This window comes from Gouania willdenowi, chromosome 9 (genome assembly GCF_900634775.1).
Source record: "Gouania willdenowi chromosome 9, fGouWil2.1, whole genome shotgun sequence".
Classification (NCBI taxonomy): domain Eukaryota; kingdom Metazoa; phylum Chordata; class Actinopteri; order Blenniiformes; family Gobiesocidae; genus Gouania; species Gouania willdenowi.
In genome coordinates this window covers 15,470,308-15,493,932 of record NC_041052.1, presented here as the reverse complement: position 1 = coordinate 15,493,932, position 23,625 = coordinate 15,470,308, and the positions used below count along the sequence as shown (strand labels likewise).

The following is a 23,625-nucleotide window of genomic DNA, read 5'->3' as shown; positions in this document are numbered from 1 at the left end:
TGAATAAACGAAACCTGAACTTAACATATAGATTGTTATTAATGAGACACACACACTTTAGGTACATAGACAAGGCAAAGCACCTGTAACAACAGAAAACACACACCTTTAGTCAGTAATTGGACTGCGATTGGCAGTGCCAGCTATGAAAGGTAATAACAAAATGCTGGCACTTTTTGGCCACCTCAGTCCTGTCTTCTATTTGATCCATCATAGAAACAACACTCGCACCACTCCACAAAAAGTTTAAAGACAATGTCGACCGGAAAAAGTAATGGCCAGAGATACGGTTTGGAGTGGACCAATCATAGCCATTGTGTACGTTAAAGCTGCAGTATTTAATGTTTTCTTTTTTGGCTTAATTTGATCAAAAAACTATAATCAACTTTGAGCATAATGTAATCCAGAGTGTTCTGAGTGGACACCGAACATCTGGACCTTCTCTTGGCTTTAGAAATCCAGGAGTCTGATGCTGGATTTCAGCCAATCGGAGATTTTTCTACTAACAGAGTGCCCCGTGAGCTCTTTTGGGCATTACTATTGGCTGCTCGACTGAAGTCATGCGCGCTCAATAGTAGAAGTACAATGGTGAACGTTCCCTCAGAAGTCTAAATCGCAGCGTTACACACGACAGTTACACACGACAGTTACACACGACAGTTACACAGCAAAGCAAGCGGGAAAAGGAAGACCGAGGTGAAGAAGCAACAGTCTAAAGGCACAAACGTGTTCGGGAGGAACAGACTCACGGAGGTCCCTCTGACTTGGTATGTGGGGTGGACCACACACAGTCCGCTGTGAGTCCACGCGCAGCCCTTCCCACATAACGAGTCAGAGGGAGAGAGAGAGTGAAAACAGATGGAATAAATCGCTCGCAAACCTACGAGAAAAATATCTAAGGTGGAGAGAAAAGACATGCAGACAATTCATGCAGCATGGATGTGAAGTGTTCGTCTGCAGCTGGGCTTGCTGTAGCAGAGGAGCGACTGTGAGCCTAGCTGTCCTCACAGCAGGTAGTGATACATGCTTTCATATCTCTAAAACATCAGGACACTCTCCAATAACACAATAAAAAGTCCCTATATTAGTCTCTTTTGAGAAAAAAGTCACCAAGAGCTCAACAGTTGTGCACATTCACAACGATGCTGGTAAGGGTCGATATAAGTTTCGATTTGGACACAGGGAAGGGAGAGGGGAGCGTGAAGCATCTCACTTTTCTACATACTGCAGCTTTAAGACAAAGATCATCAGTGCGGTAAGGAGAATCTATATTTTTTCCATTGTTCTAACCCTCTTTTTGGTTCTTCAGCAACTGAGCTTTAGCACCTCTCTTATGTTAATACAGAATGCTGCAGATCAGAAACATCCAGTAACAGCTAGAGTTATCTGATGCTCCATCACGTCAACCTTAAAGTCATTTTACTTGATTATGATAAAAAGGCCAAGTGAGTGTTAATTGTTCTATCCATCAGTAGTCATATTGTTATGCTTGCATTGACAAATTCGTTACCTCTTGTAATGACTAATGATGAGTTTTTAGAGAGCTGCAGTCGAAGGATGCCTCACAGTGTGGACTATTAGTTATTGGAGCAGACTAAAGTACAGTTGGGGGTGACTTGAGCATCACTGCCTTCATTAGGACAAACAGAGACACAAACACATCCCAGTCCGCTTCACGCTGTGATAGATAAGCTAAGAAGTGCCACAGTAATTACCTGCAAACAGCAAAAAACAGGAAGCCCGAGCTGTATGTGTGTGTGTGTGTGTGTGTGTGTGTGTGTGTGTGCTCCTTACCTGACACGTGGTAAAGGGTTTGATGCTCCACAGGAACTGAGGAACATCCTGGATGGACACCTGCAGGCTGAAGGTGTTCGCTAGGAAAAGCAACGTCTTTGGCTCCTCAAGGAGCTGACCGCCTCTCGTCCTCTCTGCCGCCACCACTCCCTGCAGGGGGACGGGGTGAGAGGAAAAGTTAGGGTAGGGTAACAAGGATAAAGAAAAGAAAAACATAACATAAAGAAACTAAAGGAAAGTCGAGAGAGGAGACAGAATCATTACACAAAACTCTCACCACCAGTTACAATTACGTTAACAACTTTACAATAATTTTTTAATCCTCAGAAAGTCAATTACAATTATAAAATTCAGAAAAAATAAATAATCACAATCTCAAAATAAACCACAATTACTTGAGCCTGAAATAAATAACCTAATAGAAATTAACTTACTCAGTGCCATTGACGAGACACTCGTCATTTGCATTTTTTCACGAGGATTACTAGAAAACACCCTGGCGGAGGTCGCTCATCAATATCTAAGCTGTGAGGTGTTGTAGTGACCAACTGTGTCCTGCAGATGGCAGCAGTGCACCTTTAGATGAGAGATTAGCCACTGACGCTACCCAGCAAAGCAGGAAGAAGCAGAAACGAGGGCGATTATGGCGCTACAGAGTGATTTTGTGACGTATCCAGCAGCTCACAGCACCACATACTAACACAGAACATGTTTGGACCTGAGTGGATTATTGATAATGTTGTGATCGTGAGATAAAACCATCAACTAACTGGGCTAAACGGGTCATCCCTGTGTGTCGGGAGGAGGTGGGAGGAGGGGTGGTGTGGACGGGGGTACAAAATACCCCCAGCCTGTGAGCCAGATAGCAAAATAATAGGTGACACGTAGTAGGTAGCAGCACGCCTTTGGATGAGAGAACATCCATGCTTAGCGTAGCTCAGAAGGAGAAAGGAAAGACGTTTACGAAACAGAAAATGGCGTTACGTACAGAATTGACGTTCCAAGCAGCGCACACTCGACCAGAGCAAGTGTGGAACTCATTGGATAATGTGGTGATTACGAGATAAAACCATAAAAAAACGGGGCAAGCAGTGACACTCTGTATGTCGGGGAGGATGAGGAAGTTACGTGTGTGCAGACTGACAGGAGAGAAAGTTGGAGGAACGCCAAAATACAGTAAGAAATACATTCAACTCTGACATAGATAGCAACACAATAATAATTTTGCCATCAAAAGCCCTGTCTCAGTGTTTTTTTTTAATTATATATATAAGGAAACAATGTTCAGAGTTGTCACTAAAGCAAAAAAAATAGCTTCAAAGTCAATGACAGGGTTTTTTTTTTTTTTTAGAAAAAGGCTGTTTTTCTCAGCTTTTTGCTCTGAAACTGAAGATTTGTGTAAAACTTGCTCTATTCAACGGCTGTTTACAATAGAACGAAACGAGCCAGAAACAAATGGGGTTTTTTTGATGAAAGTAGAGGCTTCAATCTTTCAGAATCTATTGTCAGATAGTCATAGTAGAAAATATTCTGTGGGTCTTTAAAATCAGTCAAAATGCTCAAAAACGGCTGGCAACGAGGGGGGTAGAAAATCTGAAAATGGCTGGCACTGAATGAGTTAACGTTCCGGCTCCTAAATCAGCTGTAAAAATGACTAAAAACAAATATCTAACATCTATTATTTCATTTCTTTTCTATCTCTTGTTTACCTTGTTAGGCTAGGTTTTAATATTTTTGGTGTGGGTGTCGGAGCCTTTTTTCTGTCAGTATTCCCCTCGATTTAATATCTTTTTTTTCTTAAATGTGACAAAGCTTGAAATGAAACATATTTTAATAATTGTTATCTCTTTGCAGAGATAATTGATTATCTCAATTATAATCAATTATAAATAATCTCCTTTGCAGAGATAATTGATTATCTCTGCAAAGAAGAAGTGCTCACTAACAGTGATTTAGACAGATTTACAAACAATATTTGTGAGAAATAGGTCATGTCTTTTGTGTATATAGATCTTTGAGTTCAGCTCATGAAAAATGGGAGCAAAAACAAAAGTGTTGCGTTCATATTTTTGTTCAGTGTATGTGTAGAACTGTACATAGAACTGTAAGGTTTGATAGAATTTTCATGGCAATTATTTAAACCCAAATACAATTTAATTATAATTACAACAGCAACAGATTTTTTAAAAATTACAATCACAATTACGCATAAATGCAATTAATTATCAATTACGCAGTTACAATTATAAATGACCCCAACCCTGACTGTCACTGTTAAAAAGTACATAACCTTTACATATCAGCACACACACCTGTTACTAATCCTGTCCTCCCTCACATGCACTAATGAAGTCATCTCAAATATGAACACGGTGAGACAAATCCAAATCCCACTTTTGCATTAGCGCTCATTTAAACCCTTAACGTGCTCTCAATTCAATGCTGTGTGTCCTCGAATATTCAGAGTAAGGGAAAGAGTGCCGTGCATGTGGATGTGTGCATGTGTGTGTGTGTGTGTGTGTGTGTGAGCGTCGATCCTAATGGAATTTTTGCCATGATGAAAGAGGACTTTGAATGTTGCATGCGTGTCATCTCTCATCATTGTGGAGACTTTGGCTCGGTCTTAAATAGAGAGGATGGAGAACTGGGCCACGACTGGTGTGTGTAATACAACGAGAAGCAAAGTGCGAGCACGGTGGTAGATTCACATTAAAGTTTCAAGTTCCAACATGGATGTGTGCTGTAATAATAATAATAAAAAAAAAGATATCATTGGTACAGTCAAAAAAATAAAAAAAATAAAGGAAGAAAGTGGTATATAGATTCAGGGCTACTATTATTCATCAAATGCAAGTCGTAAAACTAAAAACTAAAACCAAGGACAAATGTTTCAATCTGGAAAAAACTTGAAATGAAAGGATGAAGCATAAAGATAAAAATTGTTTTTGTTTCAATTAGCCATCTTTTCATTCAAAGCCAAAATGTGCATCTTAGCAATGTAAAAATTACAATTTTCATCTGACTGATAATTACAACAAAACCGCTACAACTAAATATATCAAAAGTATGGTGATAAAAGTTTTTCTGTTGTGTCCCCCTTTAAAGAATTAAACATTTTCAGGGTCTTGTCACCCCCTTTTGGCACAAAGAATGGTGCGTAATAGGACAATGGTGGCATGGAACTGTTTCTGATTTCAAGCATGCGTAGCGTTAATTTTTCTATTTACTCAAGAATAAGAATTAAATTATGTATTATGTGTTGAAACTTGATATGCAATGCATGGCATAATTTTATACCTGAATATTTTTGCAAACAGGATTTTTATTTCTTATCAATTATTAGTTTACTTTAATTTTTGTTTTTCTATGTTGTGTGTATTTTGGTTAATGCTGTTATGTATTATGTGTGCTTTGGTTATTGTATTTTTTTTTGGTTCTATTTTCTTTTCTGTGTGAATGTTATTTGTACATCTTGTGTAATTTGTTGTACTTTACAACTGTCTGTGATGTACAGTAGACCCCAGGATGAATAGCTACTGCTTTTGCAGTAAAGCTAATTAGGATCGAAATAAAACAAACACATCCATGGTAGTTTTCTTTTATATATATGTATCTGTATCATTGCGCTGTTTTTTTATGAATGTATTTGCTGGATGGACCTCTGCTGCAAACCAAATTGCACCCTGGGGACAATAAAGATTTTCCAATCCAATCCAAAACAAATCCTGCCTATAACCCACATCTGCATTAGATTAAGTAGTAACAGTCCTGATTATGAGTAAAACTAAATAAACCATCAGAACAACATTGTTTTTTTTGCTTGTGTTTGAAGTGAAGCTTTTAACAATGCAGTTAAAAACTACAGAATGTCTTTTGGAATTTCAGTAAGTTGTAATAGAATACCAATAAAAATCAAATATTATTAATAATGAGGTTCAATTTATGTAACAATTTGATTATTTTGACGTACACGTTGGTCAGGATGTCTACTGACAGCTCGTGACCTGCAGGCTCTAAGTATGGCTACATTTATGAACTTTAAAAGTGAGAAAATTACCAGCATTTAATGTTGTTTAGGTCGGCTATGATGTGATGCATTTGATGGTTGTCTGGTCATTTCATTTTTTGTAGTTTCACAATGTCCATTGATCATTTTAAAACAAAAAAAAATCATAATTTACTGTAGAAATATGTATATGAAACATAATTAAGTACAAGTAAAATGATTTAGATTTAGATTAGTAATTAGTAATAATAATAAACAAACAGACAAACAAACAAATAATAATACAAATAAGAGTAAGGCTGGGATGGAGAGAGAAAAAAATATATGAATAATGGAATAATAACAAAAATAATAATAACAACAAATGGAAAAAAAAGATAAATAAATGAAAAAATAAAACTAAATGAATAAATGAATTATATATATAAATAAAAATAGAATTAGTAATAATAATAAACAAATACAAATAAGAGTAAGGCTGGGATGGAGAGATGAAAAATGATATGAATAATGGAATAATAACAATAACAATAATAAATGAAAAGAAATATAATAAATGAAAAAAAAAAAAAAAAACTCTAACTAAATAAAAATAGTATTATTAATAATAAATAATAAATAAATAAATAAATAAGAGTAAGGCGAGAAGACCTGAAACTGAAAAGAAAAGATAAACATCTTCTGATGATTCATAACTGATGGCTGTATTTTCAATCAGACTTTGTTGTAAAGTTGTAAACAATTGTCTGTGCCAATGCAGGAAAAAAGCGTTGGGAAGGAAATTCCCTGTCATGCCAATCTTGAGCGTGTCTCAGTCCCAGCTGGACCAAAGCTCCCTCTTACACAGATGTATCAGCGTTCCCGCTGATCCAGAATCTGGTTCTGTGATTGACTTTGTGTCGAGGTTAAAAAAACAAAAGCAAAGCCCGAGGGACAGACAAAAGTTTGTCAGCTGCTCAGCGAGCAGGAAATTCATAAACTGCATCCAGGATCCATTTTACAGCCAGCTGTTGCTGACGGCTGCCACATGACAGAGAGGGGGCGGGAGGCGGAGTCTGGCTCTCCTCATGTGTTACCATAGCATAGCATAGCATAGCATAGCATAGCATAGCACAGCATAGCATAGCATAGCATAGCATAGCATAGCATAGCATAGCATAGCATAGCATAGCATAGCACAGCAGAGCATAGCATAGCATACATGAGTGTGATTTCAATGATGTTCAGTGTCCTGGTTAACAGCCTAAATGTTAGCAGACTTTGTTTTACTGTCAGCATGTGTTGGCCGCTGTGACACAGCAGTGCTATTTGCTCGAGCTAATGACTTCGCCATCACTCACAGGATTTACTGACAGCACATGTTGGAGTGTGTGCTGCCGCTTATCTACGGAGCTTGGAAAACAAGCACACACAAGTTGTTCAGCGTAAATACGGGCCACGACCTACAATATTCTCTCATCAACACAACAGAAAGCAATAAAGAGAGTGATGTTTTCATGCAGAGATTTGCATAAAAGAGCGCCTGATAATATTGAATGCTGTCCTCATAACACAACGATAACAGAGAATGCTGTTGAAGCAGCCAACATTGCTCAGTGAGACTGTTTAATGAAACAATGGAAATAAACCAATAGTAGATTTCCGTTCCTAAACTGTTTCATGTGTCTAACAAACTATGACCAAATAATCCATAACACTCTAAAAGTAATACAAGCTTGAATGATGCTCATGACTGATGTCTTGTCTGGCTATCCTATGCCCAAAGAGATGACAGAGGCATGGAGTGGATGTATATTATAATGTCCCCATCTTAATTTGGGACAGATCCATCTCATTTGCTTTTAGGTGTTATGATTAAATTTTGAAGTATTGTATTTAGACAGCTACGTCTTTTATTGAGTTGAAATCACTAGAAATTTCAATTGTACACACAAAATTGAATGTAACAAGTTCTGATGAAGCCCGCGGAACATCTCCACGCCAAAAAGCACGTACCACATTCCAGAGAATCCTTGAAATGACTCGGTTCCGCAGAGTAAAATGGTAATCTACGTTAAATTGCCTTTGAAACGATATATCACACGACTATGTTCCGATAAATTTAGAAATGACCGGAAAAGATCCCCCTAACAAGAACTAACAGAAGAGTATTCATTTGAAGAATGGGGCCCCAGGGGTCCCCTCGGCGCCCAGTGACTAGTACGGGGTAATTGGCCCCATTTATATATTGGTATGTGCCAATGATTGGGTACCACCAATCGTCGTAATATTTGACTCGCAAATAAATGAGAAATAGACTTTCTTCCTGGTCCCAAAATCGAACATCGGGCTTTTTTTCTTAAGTGTTTTATTTACACTTCCACTTTAACGCTCTTGTGTCTGTTTTGATGTGTGTCAAACATAAAAGTAGGTAATCATTTATTTATCTATATTTGATTATGTATATATGTATCTATAAATATATTAAAAAAAAATATTTTATTTTAATCTATTTGCTTTGAATTTATTTATTTATTACAAGTTATAGGATTTATATTTTGCAGCATTTTGTATTAATACTGCTCTAATAATGGGGCTTCATAGGTTATATACTGTATATATATTAGAGCATGAAGTGATCAAGATCAAAAGCTGGTAACACAGACTACCAGCTTCAAACACACCAGCCTTGCTTTTATTGAGCTATTCCCAGGGAATTAGTATTTTATAACCTTAGGAATGTCCAGGCTGACACCAGCCAATATTCCATGGACTCATTTATGAATAAAGAGGACCATGAAAACAGATCATGACTCAGCCTTTGCAAGGTAAACAAAAGTGGGCATGAAATGAGTGGTGTGGCCTCAGCTCACCTGAAAGGCGTGCGGCGTGTCATCCACACAGTAAACCCTCAGGCTGTAGCTCACAGAGCCGGCGTCCATGCTCCCAAACACTGCCAGCTTCAGCCTCTTCACCGCGGCCTGCGTCAGCGGCTCGCCCACCAGGGCGTACGAGCCTGGCCGGTCGAGCAGCAGGTGACAGCTCTTCGTGTCCATCAAACAGTAACAGCAAGTGGACTCCTCTTCCACTGACATGACTTCCTGGAATACAGAAATAATCAGAATCAGAAATACATTAATAAATCCAGGGGGGGGAATTGTTTCTGTTACAGTGGCTCCAAGAATTTATTCATTAACAAAAGATAAAAAGAAACACAAACAAAGGATACATGCATGGTTAAAATGTAAACATAGAGACCGAGACAATGATTATCCTAATACAGGGGTCTGCAACCTGCGGCTCTGGAGCCTCATGTGGCTCTTTGACTCTTTTGCAATGGCTCCCTATAGCTTTAAAAAAAAAAAAAAACTATTGAAATAAAGAGTTGTTATTTTCCTACAGAGGCTATTATTGATTAATGACAAATAAAATCAAGATATAACCTTTGATTGTGTGGGGAAAGATTCATTTAACCACCAATGTACAGGTTAAATATGCATGTTTTATGTGTGGCAAGAAATGAGAAATTAGCATGTGTTGATCACATGATCATGTGTTATCAAACTTCAAGTTACTTTTTGTAGCCTTTTAAATACATTAACTAAAAATAATCTTCTTTATATAACATTGTGTTCATGTAAACTGAGATGTGTAAGAATTTGAAGATGCAAGATACTGTTTAGTTGTTATTTCTTGATGTTAATTTATTTCATTTTATTTTAATCTGTTTTTAAGTTGCCATTTACATGATTAATATAAATCAAATCATGAAATCAAACATTATTCTATGTCATTTTAACTGTATAGAATTTCATTCACTGTATTGTCTTCATTGAGAAGGTATTTTTTCCGGCTCCAGGAGGACTTTAATCCAGGTGAGATGAGGCAAAATGGCTCCTTTGAGAGTAAAGGTTGCAGATCCCTGTCCTAATACAACAACAAGAATAAATATAGTCAGGACTAAAAGTGTGTGCAAACTTGCATGAAAATATAATACAAATATACAACTATAGTATATTATAGTAGTATAGTATCAATAATAATCACATAGTACAATCCCAGAAAGTGTGGAATTGTGTGGTTTAACGGCCACAGGCAGGAGAACAAGGAGGGTCACCAAGGGAGAGAACAACTGGGCAGAAAAGACCAGATTTTATTAAAAGATAAAAATATAGAAAAAGCAATGGCAATGTTACAACTGAATAAGGGGGGAAATACAAGGAAAAAGGATTTTGGCTGGACAACATAAAGAAGGTTGAGAGCAAAGCCATTTTTGGTTGCACAGTTGGAGTAACGTGATGCTGCTATTGTTGAGAGGAGTGAAAACTGCTGCACCAGTGACCAAGTGGGTATAGTATTAGAGGGAGAACAGAGGTTCTTACATGTATGACACCCTTTCCTAATCTATGTCACAGCATAAGCTATCCTCAAGTCCCAGACATGCCTGTGCATTCATAGCAGAGGTGTGCCGGCATAAAAGCCGCTACTGGAATCCATTGCGCCGCCCTGAGCCAAATTTAAGGCTGCTTCCACACCAGGATGGTCCCATACTTAACATTTAAAACCTTGATTTAGTTCAGTTTGTGTCATGGAACACACACTCATGTAGAGCACACTCTCAGGGAGGAAAATAAAGAAGAAGATATAGGCTGGAGGGTTGATTGGCCAAAGCCAAAAAGGAAAATCTGTTCATTTTTTATCTTTCAAAACAAACAAGAATGGAACACTGTTTAAATCATCTGACCTTATCAACAATTGCCTGCACCTCCTTGTTGCTCCATTTCAGTCCATGTGCCAATTTTTCATTTTAGGCGTTTCCAACCCACAACGCTGGATCTGCTTTAGTTCACATTTGGTTCATTTTCCATGTTTGTTCCGTGTTGAGTAGCGTTTGTGTTCAGATTGCAAACTAATCACTCTAGAGTTTGTTGTCTACTTCTTTGATCCCTGTCAGAGTCCAGTTGCTTGTTTTCACCTCATCAAACAAGCAGGTCTTTCTGGCGAATCTCACCTGGCGCGGGATAAGCAAGTTTATAGAGGGCTTATAGACAGCTGCTCAGTCACATTACTGTAAAGGCCTTTGAATGTGTACTTGTAGAAATACTGATTCATCCTGCAATCCATCCTCTGTTAGGACTCCTATCATGACACATCGTGTTGTATTGCCCATTACATTGCTGGTAATTCAGATGATTTAGTAGCAAAATACATCTGATTACATACAGTATATTATCTATAGGTATCTCTGATACGTCCTGTTTCCTGTTTGAGGTGTAGAGTTATTAATAAATGTAGTTCAAACGTAGACTATAAGATTAGCTTTAAGATAAATGTAGAAATGCATCAGAAATATGTTGGTTTTTTTTTTTTTTTAGATGTACACAGTCACTGCTCTCAATGAATAATCACAACTGAAATGCAGGTAAAAAAACTACCTTTGGTATTCATTCATCTTGGATTGAAATCTTGCGTGTTAAGTTTCTTTAAACTGCTTTCAATAAGAATTCAGAAGATTACAGAGTGCCTTTTTTTTCAGGTGTCACAGCATATCAATGTATATTTGCACCTGCAGGGGTTTTGGTTTGATAGAAGATCAAAACAAACACAGAATAGAAGTAGGTTTTAGTGGTAAATACAGTTTATCATCTCCTATTCTGTAATGGACATGATGCACTTCAAAGCACTCACAGTGTTCAGCTACATTCACATCCTGTGCCAGGACTCCCGTGATTAGTTCATGTTTATGGATTCGGCACTTATGCTTTCTGCATCCTCATAAGCGCAGCTTAACACGCCGCAATATGGAGATGAGTCATATTACACAGTAGTGGGAAGGCTCCAGTCTTCTGTGAGTTGTGTGCTTTTTAATGGTGGATGAAATGCGTGTGTTTTAATGGCACCATACACGCATCTTCACTTTCTCCCTGTCTCTTTAGGTTAAGCCTCACTGGTAAGTCATTATATCCAACCACGAAGCTCTGAGGATCCCTGCGACCTTTTAATATTACAGTGAAATTTTGCGCCGCATGAATGTTGAATTCAGATCTTCCCCAAGGCTCCCATCCCGGCCGCGTATTTGCTTCACTCGTACATCTCAAAAAATTCCCCTATTATACTGAAACCAGATTTTCCTTTGTTTGAGAGTGTGTCACACAGTGGAAGACTAAGGATCCTGTAAGAAGAAGCAAGATTAGATGAAACTGACTGACACGTCTTTAAGCAAACAAGGTGTTCCTCAAAAACAGAACAAGGAGCTCCTCACAATGACAAATCGGTGACGGTGGAGATGGATGTCAAGGTCTCAAAGGGAGACATGGAATAGTGAAGACGAGGAGTTAAGCTGCGACATATTTTCAAGGATGTAGCTTTCAATTCTGCACAATGTCTCAGTTCTTTGCTTGCAAGTTAGTTGCTAGACTTTGTGTCTGTGGGGTCGATTCAAGCTGACACCAGAGAACAAAGTCCTCGATTTTCACTGCAACACAAAATCGCTCTGAATATGTGTCTAAGAATGATTATGTCAGAAGATTTGAATAAGACATTGTCTCTTCCAGGTAGAGGTACTGCTGGCACATTGTGCGTGAGTCAGGGTTGGGGACAATTATTATTGTAATCGCATGAATGATAAATAATTATAATTATGGCTAAATTATATTTGTAATTTAAATAAAATGTTGCTGTCTTAATTGTAATTAAATTGTAATTGAGTTTAGATGATTTACTTTGTAATTGAAACTGTCAAGAAAATTCTATAAAAATTGTCAATTATAATTTAACAAAAAACTGGGGAACCATGTTACAGTTCTGCACATATGTAGTTAATTAATAAAACATCTTTCATATCAAGCTTTCCCACATTTTACCATTTAAAATGATTGAAATCTAGGGGTATACGGACACAAAAAAGGCTCAGACACCCACAGCAAAAATATTAAAACCTATATTTTCAGGAAGCCGAACAAGGTAACCATAGATAGGAAATTAATTAGATGATAGATATTTGCTTTTAGTGTATTTTACAGCTGATTTAGGACTCGTTATCATGAGAAATGCTTAGTGAAAGCTAACACAAGAGGAAGGTTCACTTTTATTAGGTTATTTATTTCAAGCTCAGTAATTGTGATGAATTGTAATTGAACTTTAGTAATTGAAAATGCAATCATAATTGACTTTCTGAGGATAAAAAAACAATTGTAATTTAACTGCAATTGGAAAAAATACTGGTCACAGTAATCGTAATTGAACTGTAATTGAACATGGATGATTGAAAATGTAATTGTAACTGTAAAATGTAATTGACCCCAACCCTGGCGTGAGTCAACATTGATTGAATATCATGAATGAAGATCAGTGCAGGGTTTTCAACAATGTAAAGCTCTTTGTGTTGAAACAAAAGTGCCAAATATTCCTGTTGATTGATTAATATGATTGAAATTCCCAATTCGAACTTTTTAAGGTGAATTTTTGTGCACAAAAACGTTGTGATAGAAGTATTAATCATGTTCTTTGGCTGACTTTTTCTGGCTGTTAAAGAAGCACTCGGGTTATTCAGTGCTGAGAAAATAGCTCAGTGTCAGAATGTGAAGTCGGCCTTGCTCTTGAAAGATGGAGTGAGCCTGCATTCACTAACACAATCATTGAGATTCTTAGGCTGAAGGTTCATTGTCCTGCGTTTTTAGGAGTCACGGCAGCCTGCTTGCAAATCTCAAGCAAAGAGTATTCTGTACTGCCGATTTGAACAATATTGTTCAAGACAAAAGCAGATAATGTGTTGGAGCGGGCAAATCCAATCTAAATAAAAGGCTCTTTACGGAGTTGACAACCACCACAACAGCCAGGGGCAAGCTTTCATTATTCTGACCCACGATCTGCGAGCCAAAACTTTACATCAGATCCACATTTACATTAGTGCCCAACAGTAACAAACACAGATCTCAATGCCTTCCTTCTTTTCCCACATGCTTGGTTCTCGTCTCGTTGGTTGCCGCTTAAAAACACGAGCAAATGATGCAAAGTGACAAAAGCGGTTGGGGCTTGTTTTTTCTTTGGGATTAACTGTCAGGACTTTATCCAGACCTGAAAAAAAAATATCCTCTGGGAAGGGGGGGGGGGCAAACACACAAAGATAAAGAAATACATTGTGTCTTGAAGGGGAGTATCTGAGCGGAGCTAACAAGAAACACAAAACATTGATGAAAGCTGCACTGGTTGGTTGTGCTTAGTGTTGAGATCCTCTCCCGACTGCCTCAAGTCAAAAATTCCTTGCATCAGGTATTTTCAGATATACCAATCGATACTTAGCTTTATCTCCTACAGCCTGACCACAGTCACATCACTGACCAACAGCAGTCATGTCTCTTTCTGGTCATTACACCCTGTAATTGTTTCTTTATATTCCCCTTGCCAGACCACAGCCGTTACCTTCATGTGGCCTTATGTCACCCAGTGGAACCACAGAGAGCACAGGGCCAGATCAATCAGATCACCCACAAAGCCCTGGCGGTCTTTTATGGCTGACTCGTGATCGTAAGGGTCACGTGTGACACTCACTACTTTCAGCTTTTACCACATGAAACATAAAGGTCAGTGAGCAGGAAAGAAAAAAAGGGGAGCGGAGCCAAGAGCTCAGGGCATCGAATGTCAAAGAACTGAATGACAGCGGTAATTATAAAGGATGTTATCAGCAAACAAATAAAGGACAAACAACGGGTACGGAAACAGCAATTGACCTTGGTGTAAATGAGAGCATGTGTTTACATCAGCAGTGATGTGCTGAGGTATAGCAGAGTCACAGCACAGAGAATTATTACATCAATAAGGGATTAATAGACAGAGGCAGTGCGTGGATCTGTCATTGCTTGCGTAGATGAATTAATGATATATTTGTTTAACAAACAGAAGACAGAATAGAACTGAATATACTTTATTGTCACACTGCTTTTAACCCATGTCTGATGTGGGCAGCCATGGTGTAGCACCCAAGGATCAGTTAGGGTTAAGGAACTTGCTCAATGTTCCACAGTGATGGCCCGCCACGATGGATACAAACCAGTGACCCTCCAATTACAAGGCCACTTCCTTAACCATTAGACCACCACTGCCCTAAAGTGAGTTATTTCATTAAAACCACTTTAAAGGTGCAATATGTAGAATGACTTTTAAATATGTCTTAAATACCTAAAATAAAAGGTTAAGAAACTTGTCCTTAGCTATCATGCCATATGTGATTTTTTTGAGACTACATAGTTATATATACATTAATAAATATTGCCGGCCTGGCCAACCTGTAGTACCTATTTTCCACCGGTTGGGTGAGTATAAGCCTATTTACAGCAGAGCAGTCCCTGAACTAGGCCACCATCAAACAGATAAACGGTGCGCTACCCGTGAGGTTTACAACCAACAAACAACTGCTTAAAAATCTTCACTCATGAACGCATCACACATGTAAAGCTGACGATATACATCGGCCCTCATGGGCCCGCCGAAAACATTTGCAGGGTGTAGCAGAGAATATTGTCAATACTGTACATTCAGTGGTCAGGACCGGATATGGCGGAAGTGTCGGTTTTACTCAGTAATATGCCACCTGGTGGTGGCAGAAATTGCTTGCAAATCTCACATACTGCACCTTTAAGAATGGGGAGTATGCAGTGCTTCGCCCGCACCCCTGACCTCAACCTTAACAAGTATTGGTAGAAGAAATGGTTTTCATCCCCCAGCAGTGGGAGACCAGGATGGTCCACGTTATGATGAAGAAGTGGCAGAAGAAGTAGTTAAGTACAGAGCAGTCACATTCAACCACTCTGCTAGCAAAGATGATAGGCAGAGTGTGGGTCGAGTTCATGAGAATAACAGTGCAGTGAAGTGAAGTGTAGAACAGAAAGTTTAATGTGAGATTAAAGACAGAGTGCTGACAGAACCACACATTGCTATGACTGGCTGTTAGGAGGTGATGAATGGGGTCCTTTGAACAGATTTGTGATTTAATATTAGTCACAGCTCTGAATCAGACGTTTTGGTTTACTGGCACCAAAAACACACTTTTTAAACTTCGCTTGCTTTCACTGCTCAAGCATTCTTTTCCCCAGGTACGTCCACCTCGTTTGACCTGACTCAGACTAAGGCTTTACCAGCTCAGGGAAGGCACAAAAAAGAAAGAAGTAAGAGAGTCACTGACTCCCTTCATCGTCGCTTGTTATTTTACCCCCGTAATTCATATCATATCATAACACTGTACGGTTTGCGTTACAACTTCATAAACAGGCAGCTTGTGTAACTGATGAGTTTTCCTGTCAGTTTGGAAGGATTCCAAAAACTCAATGTGAATGCAAACCAAGCTAAATGAACATGTTAAAATTAACCACTGGATTATCATGATGTGAAATTACTCTACCTTGAAACTAAGCTGCCTTGAGACGAACACTGCTTTTTCATTCCTTATTTGTGATTCACCATTGTCTTTGCATGTAAAGTGGTTTGTGCATCATCATTTATTTAGTTAATTTGTTTTCACTTAAATTCATGGGGATTAAAAATTAATTTTGGGCAGCACAGTGGTGTAGTGGTTAGCTTTGGTGCCTTACAGGAACAATGCCCTGGATGCTGGCCTCATTCTTCATGTGGGGCAATCACGACCTAATCTAAAAATTAAAAATAAAATTGGCTACCCATGACTTTGTTGCAGGGTCAACATAATTCCTTCCTTGGAGCATGTTTGGTCGATACTAACCACTGTAGATGATTTGAAGCGGATCCAAAAATCTTGTCGAACAATCACAATTTGTTAAGTTGTACGTTAAGGTAAGTTTTGTTTGTTCAGACAAGGTTTTTCGGGATTTTTTTTTTAATCTCCTGACATGTTTCCTTTAAGTGAAACTTCAAAAGAATCATCAAAGGCGATCAGCAGAACTCCTCTGACAACGACTGGCGGTTGATAGTCAAAACACATCAGGAGATACACATTTCCATGAAAACCTTGTCTGAATAAAATAAAACATCAACTAAACATACTATTCAAAAAGAATACAAAATTAATCTCGCTGGAACCAATCACAATTTGGTCTTTAATTCAAAGCTTGTTTAGTTTTCCTGCTTTGATTCATCTACTTTGATGTTAACTAATATATTCACCTGCTGCCTGAGTTATCCCATCCACTCTGAGGAGCCAGCAGAGATAATTAATATATAATTGATCAATAGAGCTATGTAGGGGTGTTGAAAATTGTTTGGGCGATATATCGCGATAATACGTTGGGCGATTCTTGGATCGATTTAAAATGCATCCATGTTGATTTTTATTTTATCTTTAAAATTTTTACCTTTATTTAACCAGGAAAGTGTTTTCCACTGCAGAAGATATTGTAACTGCACAAAGAAGTGCACTGAAACCTGGGCATGTTGACCAGCTTGTGTTTTTTCAAAAAAATCTAAAAAAAAGTACTAACTTACTGCATTTATTTGTTGTTCTAGGAATATACCGTTAAGTTGCACTAAAGTCATGTTTCACTAAAGTCAAAGTTGGTTTAAAAGCCACAGCCAGATTGTATGTTATTTTTTTATTTTAAGTTGTTGGCACATGGCATGTTAAAGCCAATGATTTGAGTGTGAAATATGCCAATAAAATATATTTCATACATAATGTTCTCATGAAGGTGTACACATCTACAGATTAGCTGTTTCTTAAGTCATATATTAAAAAAAAAATAACAATAATCGCCTTATACTTATCGGGATATATCGCATTGTATTGTGACCTATGTATCAGGATAAGAATCGTATCGCCATTTGCCAGGCAATACACACCCCTAGAGCTATGACAGTGTATCATACCAGAGTGAAAATATCACTGAAGAGCAAATAATGATCGCACAAAAGTCCCAAAGTTATCTCTCCGACATTGATCTGAGATATCATCACTAACAGTAACGATGAGAGAAACACAAGGAGGAGGGAAGACGGACAGCACGGTAAGACGTGGACAGGTTTGTACCTGACAGGTGTCAGGCCTACAGCTCTCACCTCCCATTTGCTGTCAGAGTTTTTCCTCTTCAGCTGGATGTTCCAGTTCTCGGCGTCAACCTCTGCGCAGTGGGCGATGGTCAGGGCCACAGGGCAGAGGAGGTCCAGACCCGGGGGTCCGTACATCACCTCGGGGCCCAGGAGGATTTCACAGCCTTCCAGCGTTTGGACACTAAAAACACAGAAAGGTTTGTTAATGCAGTCGTTCTCAGACTTTTTAGGTTCATGTACCCTTTTCTCTTATTTCTGAATCCAAGTACCCCAACATTTTACTATAGCGCATAATGATGGAACACACACTTTAAAGAATCTCACTTTGTAAATAAGTAAAATGACTAATTATTTAGTGCCTCCTGAATAGATTTATTTCTACAGTTTTTGTCTTTTCCTGTCACTCCTCCCTGTTGTGGGATCAAGACTGACCTTTGTATTTTCAGTTCAGGTTCAATAAATCAATTTTATCAATAATTTCTATCATAATTTTGTGTGTTTTTAGTGTCATTTTGTGTATTTTGTTGTTGTTTGTCTGTTTTTTCTATTATTCAGTATATTTTCACTTATTTTGTGTGTTTTTGTTGTCGTTCTGTGAGTTACAGGTAATATTAAGTATGGTTATCATTTTTAACTAAAAATAAACAAAACCACATATTTTTAATGCTTTCGTTTGTTAATTTTCCTCTCGTAGCCCCTATAGCGACATCGCGTGCCCCCATTCGTTATTGCACTGTAAAGAAGAGAAACGATATAGGAGCAGAGCAGCCATTTGATGTGGGTTGTACACCATATGGAACATATCTGCATTTTGCGCTGCAGGTAGAAGTTGGTCTTTACAGCGGTTTTCTTAACTATCGAAGAGAAAAAATTCCCCCACGGGTCTCTCAGCCAATTATTTGACTCCTCGCAGCAAATGTTCTCCAATTAAATCATTGCATTCTCAGATACAGCTATGCATGTGGCTGTTGTTGCTGCTGGCTGTTGTGACAGCTGCACAAAAACTTTGATTTAGGGACAAAAAAGCAGCTTTATAGATGTCCCTCCTTTTGCAGTATTTTACTAATTGCTCAGAGAAAGAAATTTGTTTTTTTTAATTCAAACCCCAGTCCGAGTCGCAAGATTAAAAATGTGTATTATAGGGTTTTGAAACAAATGTTGACATTATTACAACAATACGTTTGGACACAATGGATTTTATTGGCCCCCATAAACAAATGTTCAATATGAATTAATGGCTTTGAACCTAAATATTTACAACATAATAGGGAGGTGCTTTATTTGTACCTACATAAAATATGGAAATGCAACATTTTAGGAGCTTAACATCTGTCTTTCTTGTACCTGCCACTGCTGCTGCAGCACAGAAAACAAGAGACTGATGAGAGTAGTTTGTGAAGATAAAAAGGTGGGCTGCAAACAAAACGTGCCCGTGGGCTTGCACTTCCAGGTTCGCCTTGGCAGTGAGAGAGAATGTCACGAGCTGCCGGAATTCGTTTGAGTGCAGGTGAAAAAGTCAGTGGTGCAGATTGCCGGCGAGTTGGAGTGTGCTCATTAGAGCGGCTTAGTCCAAACGGGTCATGGCAGTGGAAGGGGACGGCATTGGCGAAGGTTGGGATTCAGAACGAGAAAGAAGGATGGATCGTGATGGAGGCGGAAAACTCAACAACCAAGCTCAGTAATCGACTTAAAAAGGGTTGACGTAGCCTGCAGCGTCATCACACAACACCAATGGATTGATTGACTGATTGAATTTTATTTTCAAACATGAACACAACAGCAGTGTATCTACCGAAATGAAATAAAAATAATGAGGAAAATTATAAATAATAGATCAAACAAAGCAAAGAGAGAACAAAAGGTTACAGCATCCTGCTCGTGAACATTACATGTGCATTAAGCATGTGAAGATTAATCAACACGAATCGGTATCTGGATACAAACGTGCGCGATTTGAGTGTATCGATTAATTCAGTGTGCGTCGGTACAATTTACGGGTGAAATCGAGATGCAATCGCTCACTGCGTGCCTGCATCGGTAAAATCCATGGTTGCATTGCATTTTTTCATCCATCCATTTTCTGACTCGCTTCTTCCTGTTTTCAGGGTCGCGGGGCAGTTGTTACATGCTGTATTTCATTCCATCACTGCTGTGCATTTTGTTTTGAACACGGAATGAAGCCAGGAAGCACAATGGCACCGCAACAAAGTTATAAAAACATGGAGGTCAGCTAGAGCAGCAGCAGCAGCAGCGTCTATAGATGAGATTTACAGTATAATGCACCTAAAAGTTTAACTCAGGCGTAAAAACATGGTAAACTTGACCAAACGCAGGTGGTTTGTAAATATTGCCGTGCTGCTAAACCTTACACAAGCTGAGGGGCTCACTCGTATTGATATTTTGTTGTGTTTTTAGTAGAGATTAGAAGCAAAATGAGCACTTTTTTGTGTGAAATTGGATGCTTATAATAAATACATAAATCCTCTGCCTCTAGTACCACTGAATTGCAGCTAAATATTTACTATTTCATTTTTTGGTATAATTTCCTTGCATCATGTTGAATTGCATTGTATCGCACAAGCTTTGTATCGTATTGTGTAGAATTGGAAATTGTATCGAATCGTGAACAGGGGTGAATCAAATCGCCAGGAGACTCAATGTATCGCCAATGCATCGTATCGCTGGTAGCTTATCGAGGTACGTATCGAATCGTTGCCAGTGATGGAGATTCACATGCTGACTGTACATGTTAAGAGGAAGTACGAGGAAGTATAAATTTATATGATCCTACCCCCTTTGTATTATTTAGTACTATAAATATAATCTTCGTATACACATAATTCATTGATACTGTATGTATCTATATAAATATACAATTCATGTAATCCACTATAATTCATCTGTCCACACATACACAAGTATATACACACTTATTTACATTTTTTTTCCCCTTTAACACTTATGCTTCAAAAAGATAAACTTTATGTATTCATGTTTAAATTGCTTTAAATTCATAATGTTTTTTCATTTTAACACACAAACTGTAACACAACCTGGTACTTGGTACTGACACACAAAAGCCTTTTTTTGTTGTCCATGCGTGTAGTGACCGAAAAATCATTTTGTCTCTCAAGTTACAAGTCTCAGCTTTAATAAATAGTTTCTGAATATTTATAAGTAGAAGTCTTTGTTGTGCTTTGAATGATATTTTACTTGTTTGAAAAAAAAGCTACAATTTCTGCCAATGTAAGTCATTTTGATTTATTGAACAGTGGCTCAGTGCGGTCCAAATGTCCTGTATCAACATAACGTATTGTTTGTTTTTGAAGTGAAACTAATGGCTGTAATATGTTTTGTTGTTATTTCCCCAAACTTCTGCACAGTATGTGAGATACGGCAATACTATTGAACAATAAAGTGTGTGTCATGCGCTATAATATAAGACATGTCTTGCTCTGTTGAGTACAGCTATACTTTTTTAAATCATTTTTTCAACATATTTAATATGCGGTTGCCAACTTGTTTTTTTTTTTGTTTTTTTCGCAAAAAGTCAGGACATCTTTAACTAAAACCAAAGTCATCTGTTTAGATTGTATGTTACACACCATATCCTTCATTCATGGTTTGCATCATATCACCAACCTTTCACAAACCGGTCATTTATAGGCGTCTCTTACTTTATTCAGGTTCATTGGACCGACAGTGTGGACAGTGTTTATTGCCATGTATGTTTGCACTCACAGGACGCTTTGGTGTCAACATATTTGTTACTATTACTAATTTTAAAATGAATAGATTTGTTGATTTGATGAAGACGAAACAATAATTATTATTACGACAATAGGTGGAGAAAAGGACGAGTTATTCATCAAAGCTAATTTACACCTAGCACAAACACACAGAGGCCACTGTTACATGATGTTTTTAAATTCAGAATGAGTTATTCCGAATTATATCATTCAGAATGAAAGTGTTCTGCTTCGTGTTGCCATGGATCGCCGCAAGTCGCGCATGCGCAAAATGACCGAAATTAACTTAAAGCGGAATTAAGTGTTGTTAACTGTTTACAAGAAAGAGGAATTGTTTAATTCGGAATTAAAAACGGAATAAACCAGCCACCTAATTTGGAATTAACTTTAATTTGTAATTAAATTAGCATTAGAAATTAAGTGTTTATAAGGTCAGGTTAAAGAGGAATTCATTTTTATTTCGCTTTAAAGCTTCCATGTAAACGTGGCCATTGACACATTATTGACAAACATACACCAACACAAAGTAAGCAAACACAAGTATACACAAAAAAAAAGTTCAAATATATTTTTGAACTATTTACTTTCTCTTTACAGTTTCACCTGGCAGCTCACCTAAATGTTTCTCTGATCAATAAAACACTTTATATACTGTTGAGATGTTGTTTTTTTTGCCAAGGATGTGCTTTTTCAAAACAGGCAGAACTTTATAAGAACTGCATTGCTTTTATATATATATATATATATATATATATATATATATATATATATATATATATATATATATATATATATATATATATATATATATATACATACATATACATACATATATATACATACATACATACATATATACATACATATATATACACAGTATATATACATATACACATATATATTGTTTTTTTAAATAAATAAATAAATTTAAGATTTTTATATATTTGGGCTAACTTGACATGGTGAAAGAGTTGTCATGGAAACACATAATCCCATGTTAATTAGAGATGCTCCAATGTCCGACTTAAAAACTACATTTGTTGCAGAGAACTGGAGGAAAAGTTGCAACCAATTATGTTTATTACATGAATCATAAACACGAAACCAAGGTTAATCTTTCATTGAACTGGTACAATTTCCTGACAGCCTATGGGTAGCTGGTTGCAGCAAATCCCCTGAATTGGTCTCCATTTAATTCAAAGCGCAGGCTGCTGCTGGGCCTGCCAGGAGAAAAGTACAAATGGTGCAAGTTGACTGCTGATAGATTTTTCAGGGGGTGGTTTGCTCTTCTTTGATTCATGTGGGATAAATGCAGACATAAATTGGGTAAAAAGGATGGTTATGACAAGAAACGAGGACAGTGGTTCCCTTATGTATTCACAAAATGGCAGTTCTTCAAAGGATTTCTTGTAGCATCAGAAATAAGCACCACACCACAAGGTAAGGACCTATAAACAGCCTTTTTCTGCTTTCTTACTGGTGTTCTACCACTTATTGCTGGACATTAGTTATTTATCTTAAAGAAAAGTTCACGTTTAAAGGCTGCACCAAAAACAGCAGGTTAACATGTAAAACACGTACAAGCTTAAAGGCAGTAACAGCTATTATTGACATTTTCATCTGCGTAAGCTGCGCTTTGTGTTCGCTGCTAATTAGAAAACATTTGCAAATAGGCTTTTTTGTCAAGCAGTCAGCCAAGATCAGGGCAGTGGATTTGTTTTCTCTTAAAGCCAGTTCACGCTCAAGTTAAAGGCTATTAGCTGTTAATAAGGTAGCAAAGATTAACTTCCTGTGGAAGAAGATCCTCACTTATCATGTTTAGGTTGACTTTTCTCATTGGAATTGATGTTTACTCAGATATGTTTATAATTAGGACATATTTAAGGGGAATCTCTTCCTTGAAAGTATAGGATTAAGAAAATGAAACGTAGGGATTAATTCACATTCTTTATTGTGTCGCAAAACAGAATTTACGAGTCCCAAGAACACAAAAATAACTTAATATTGTCTGAAATGATGGAAACAGAAAATCTTTATTATAAAACAAAACTGAACAACTATAAATGCATTAAAAATTAAGATAGA

General features: G+C 37.6%; 1 protein-coding gene across 2 annotated transcripts in view; it reads right to left on the bottom strand.

Moving 5' to 3' along the window:
• The window catches only part of unc5db (unc-5 netrin receptor Db), a 290,269-nt gene that overhangs the window by 18,963 nt on the left and 247,681 nt on the right, over nt 1-23,625 (bottom strand). For both annotated transcript variants that reach the window (XM_028458242.1, XM_028458243.1), the window contains 3 exons: nt 17,801-17,972; nt 8,653-8,880; nt 1,795-1,944 (listed from right to left, as the gene is read on the bottom strand). In XM_028458242.1, coding sequence (XP_028314043.1) covers nt 1,795-1,944; nt 8,653-8,880; nt 17,801-17,972 — 550 coding nt within the window. The remainder of the gene's footprint in view (nt 1-1,794; nt 1,945-8,652; nt 8,881-17,800; nt 17,973-23,625) is intronic.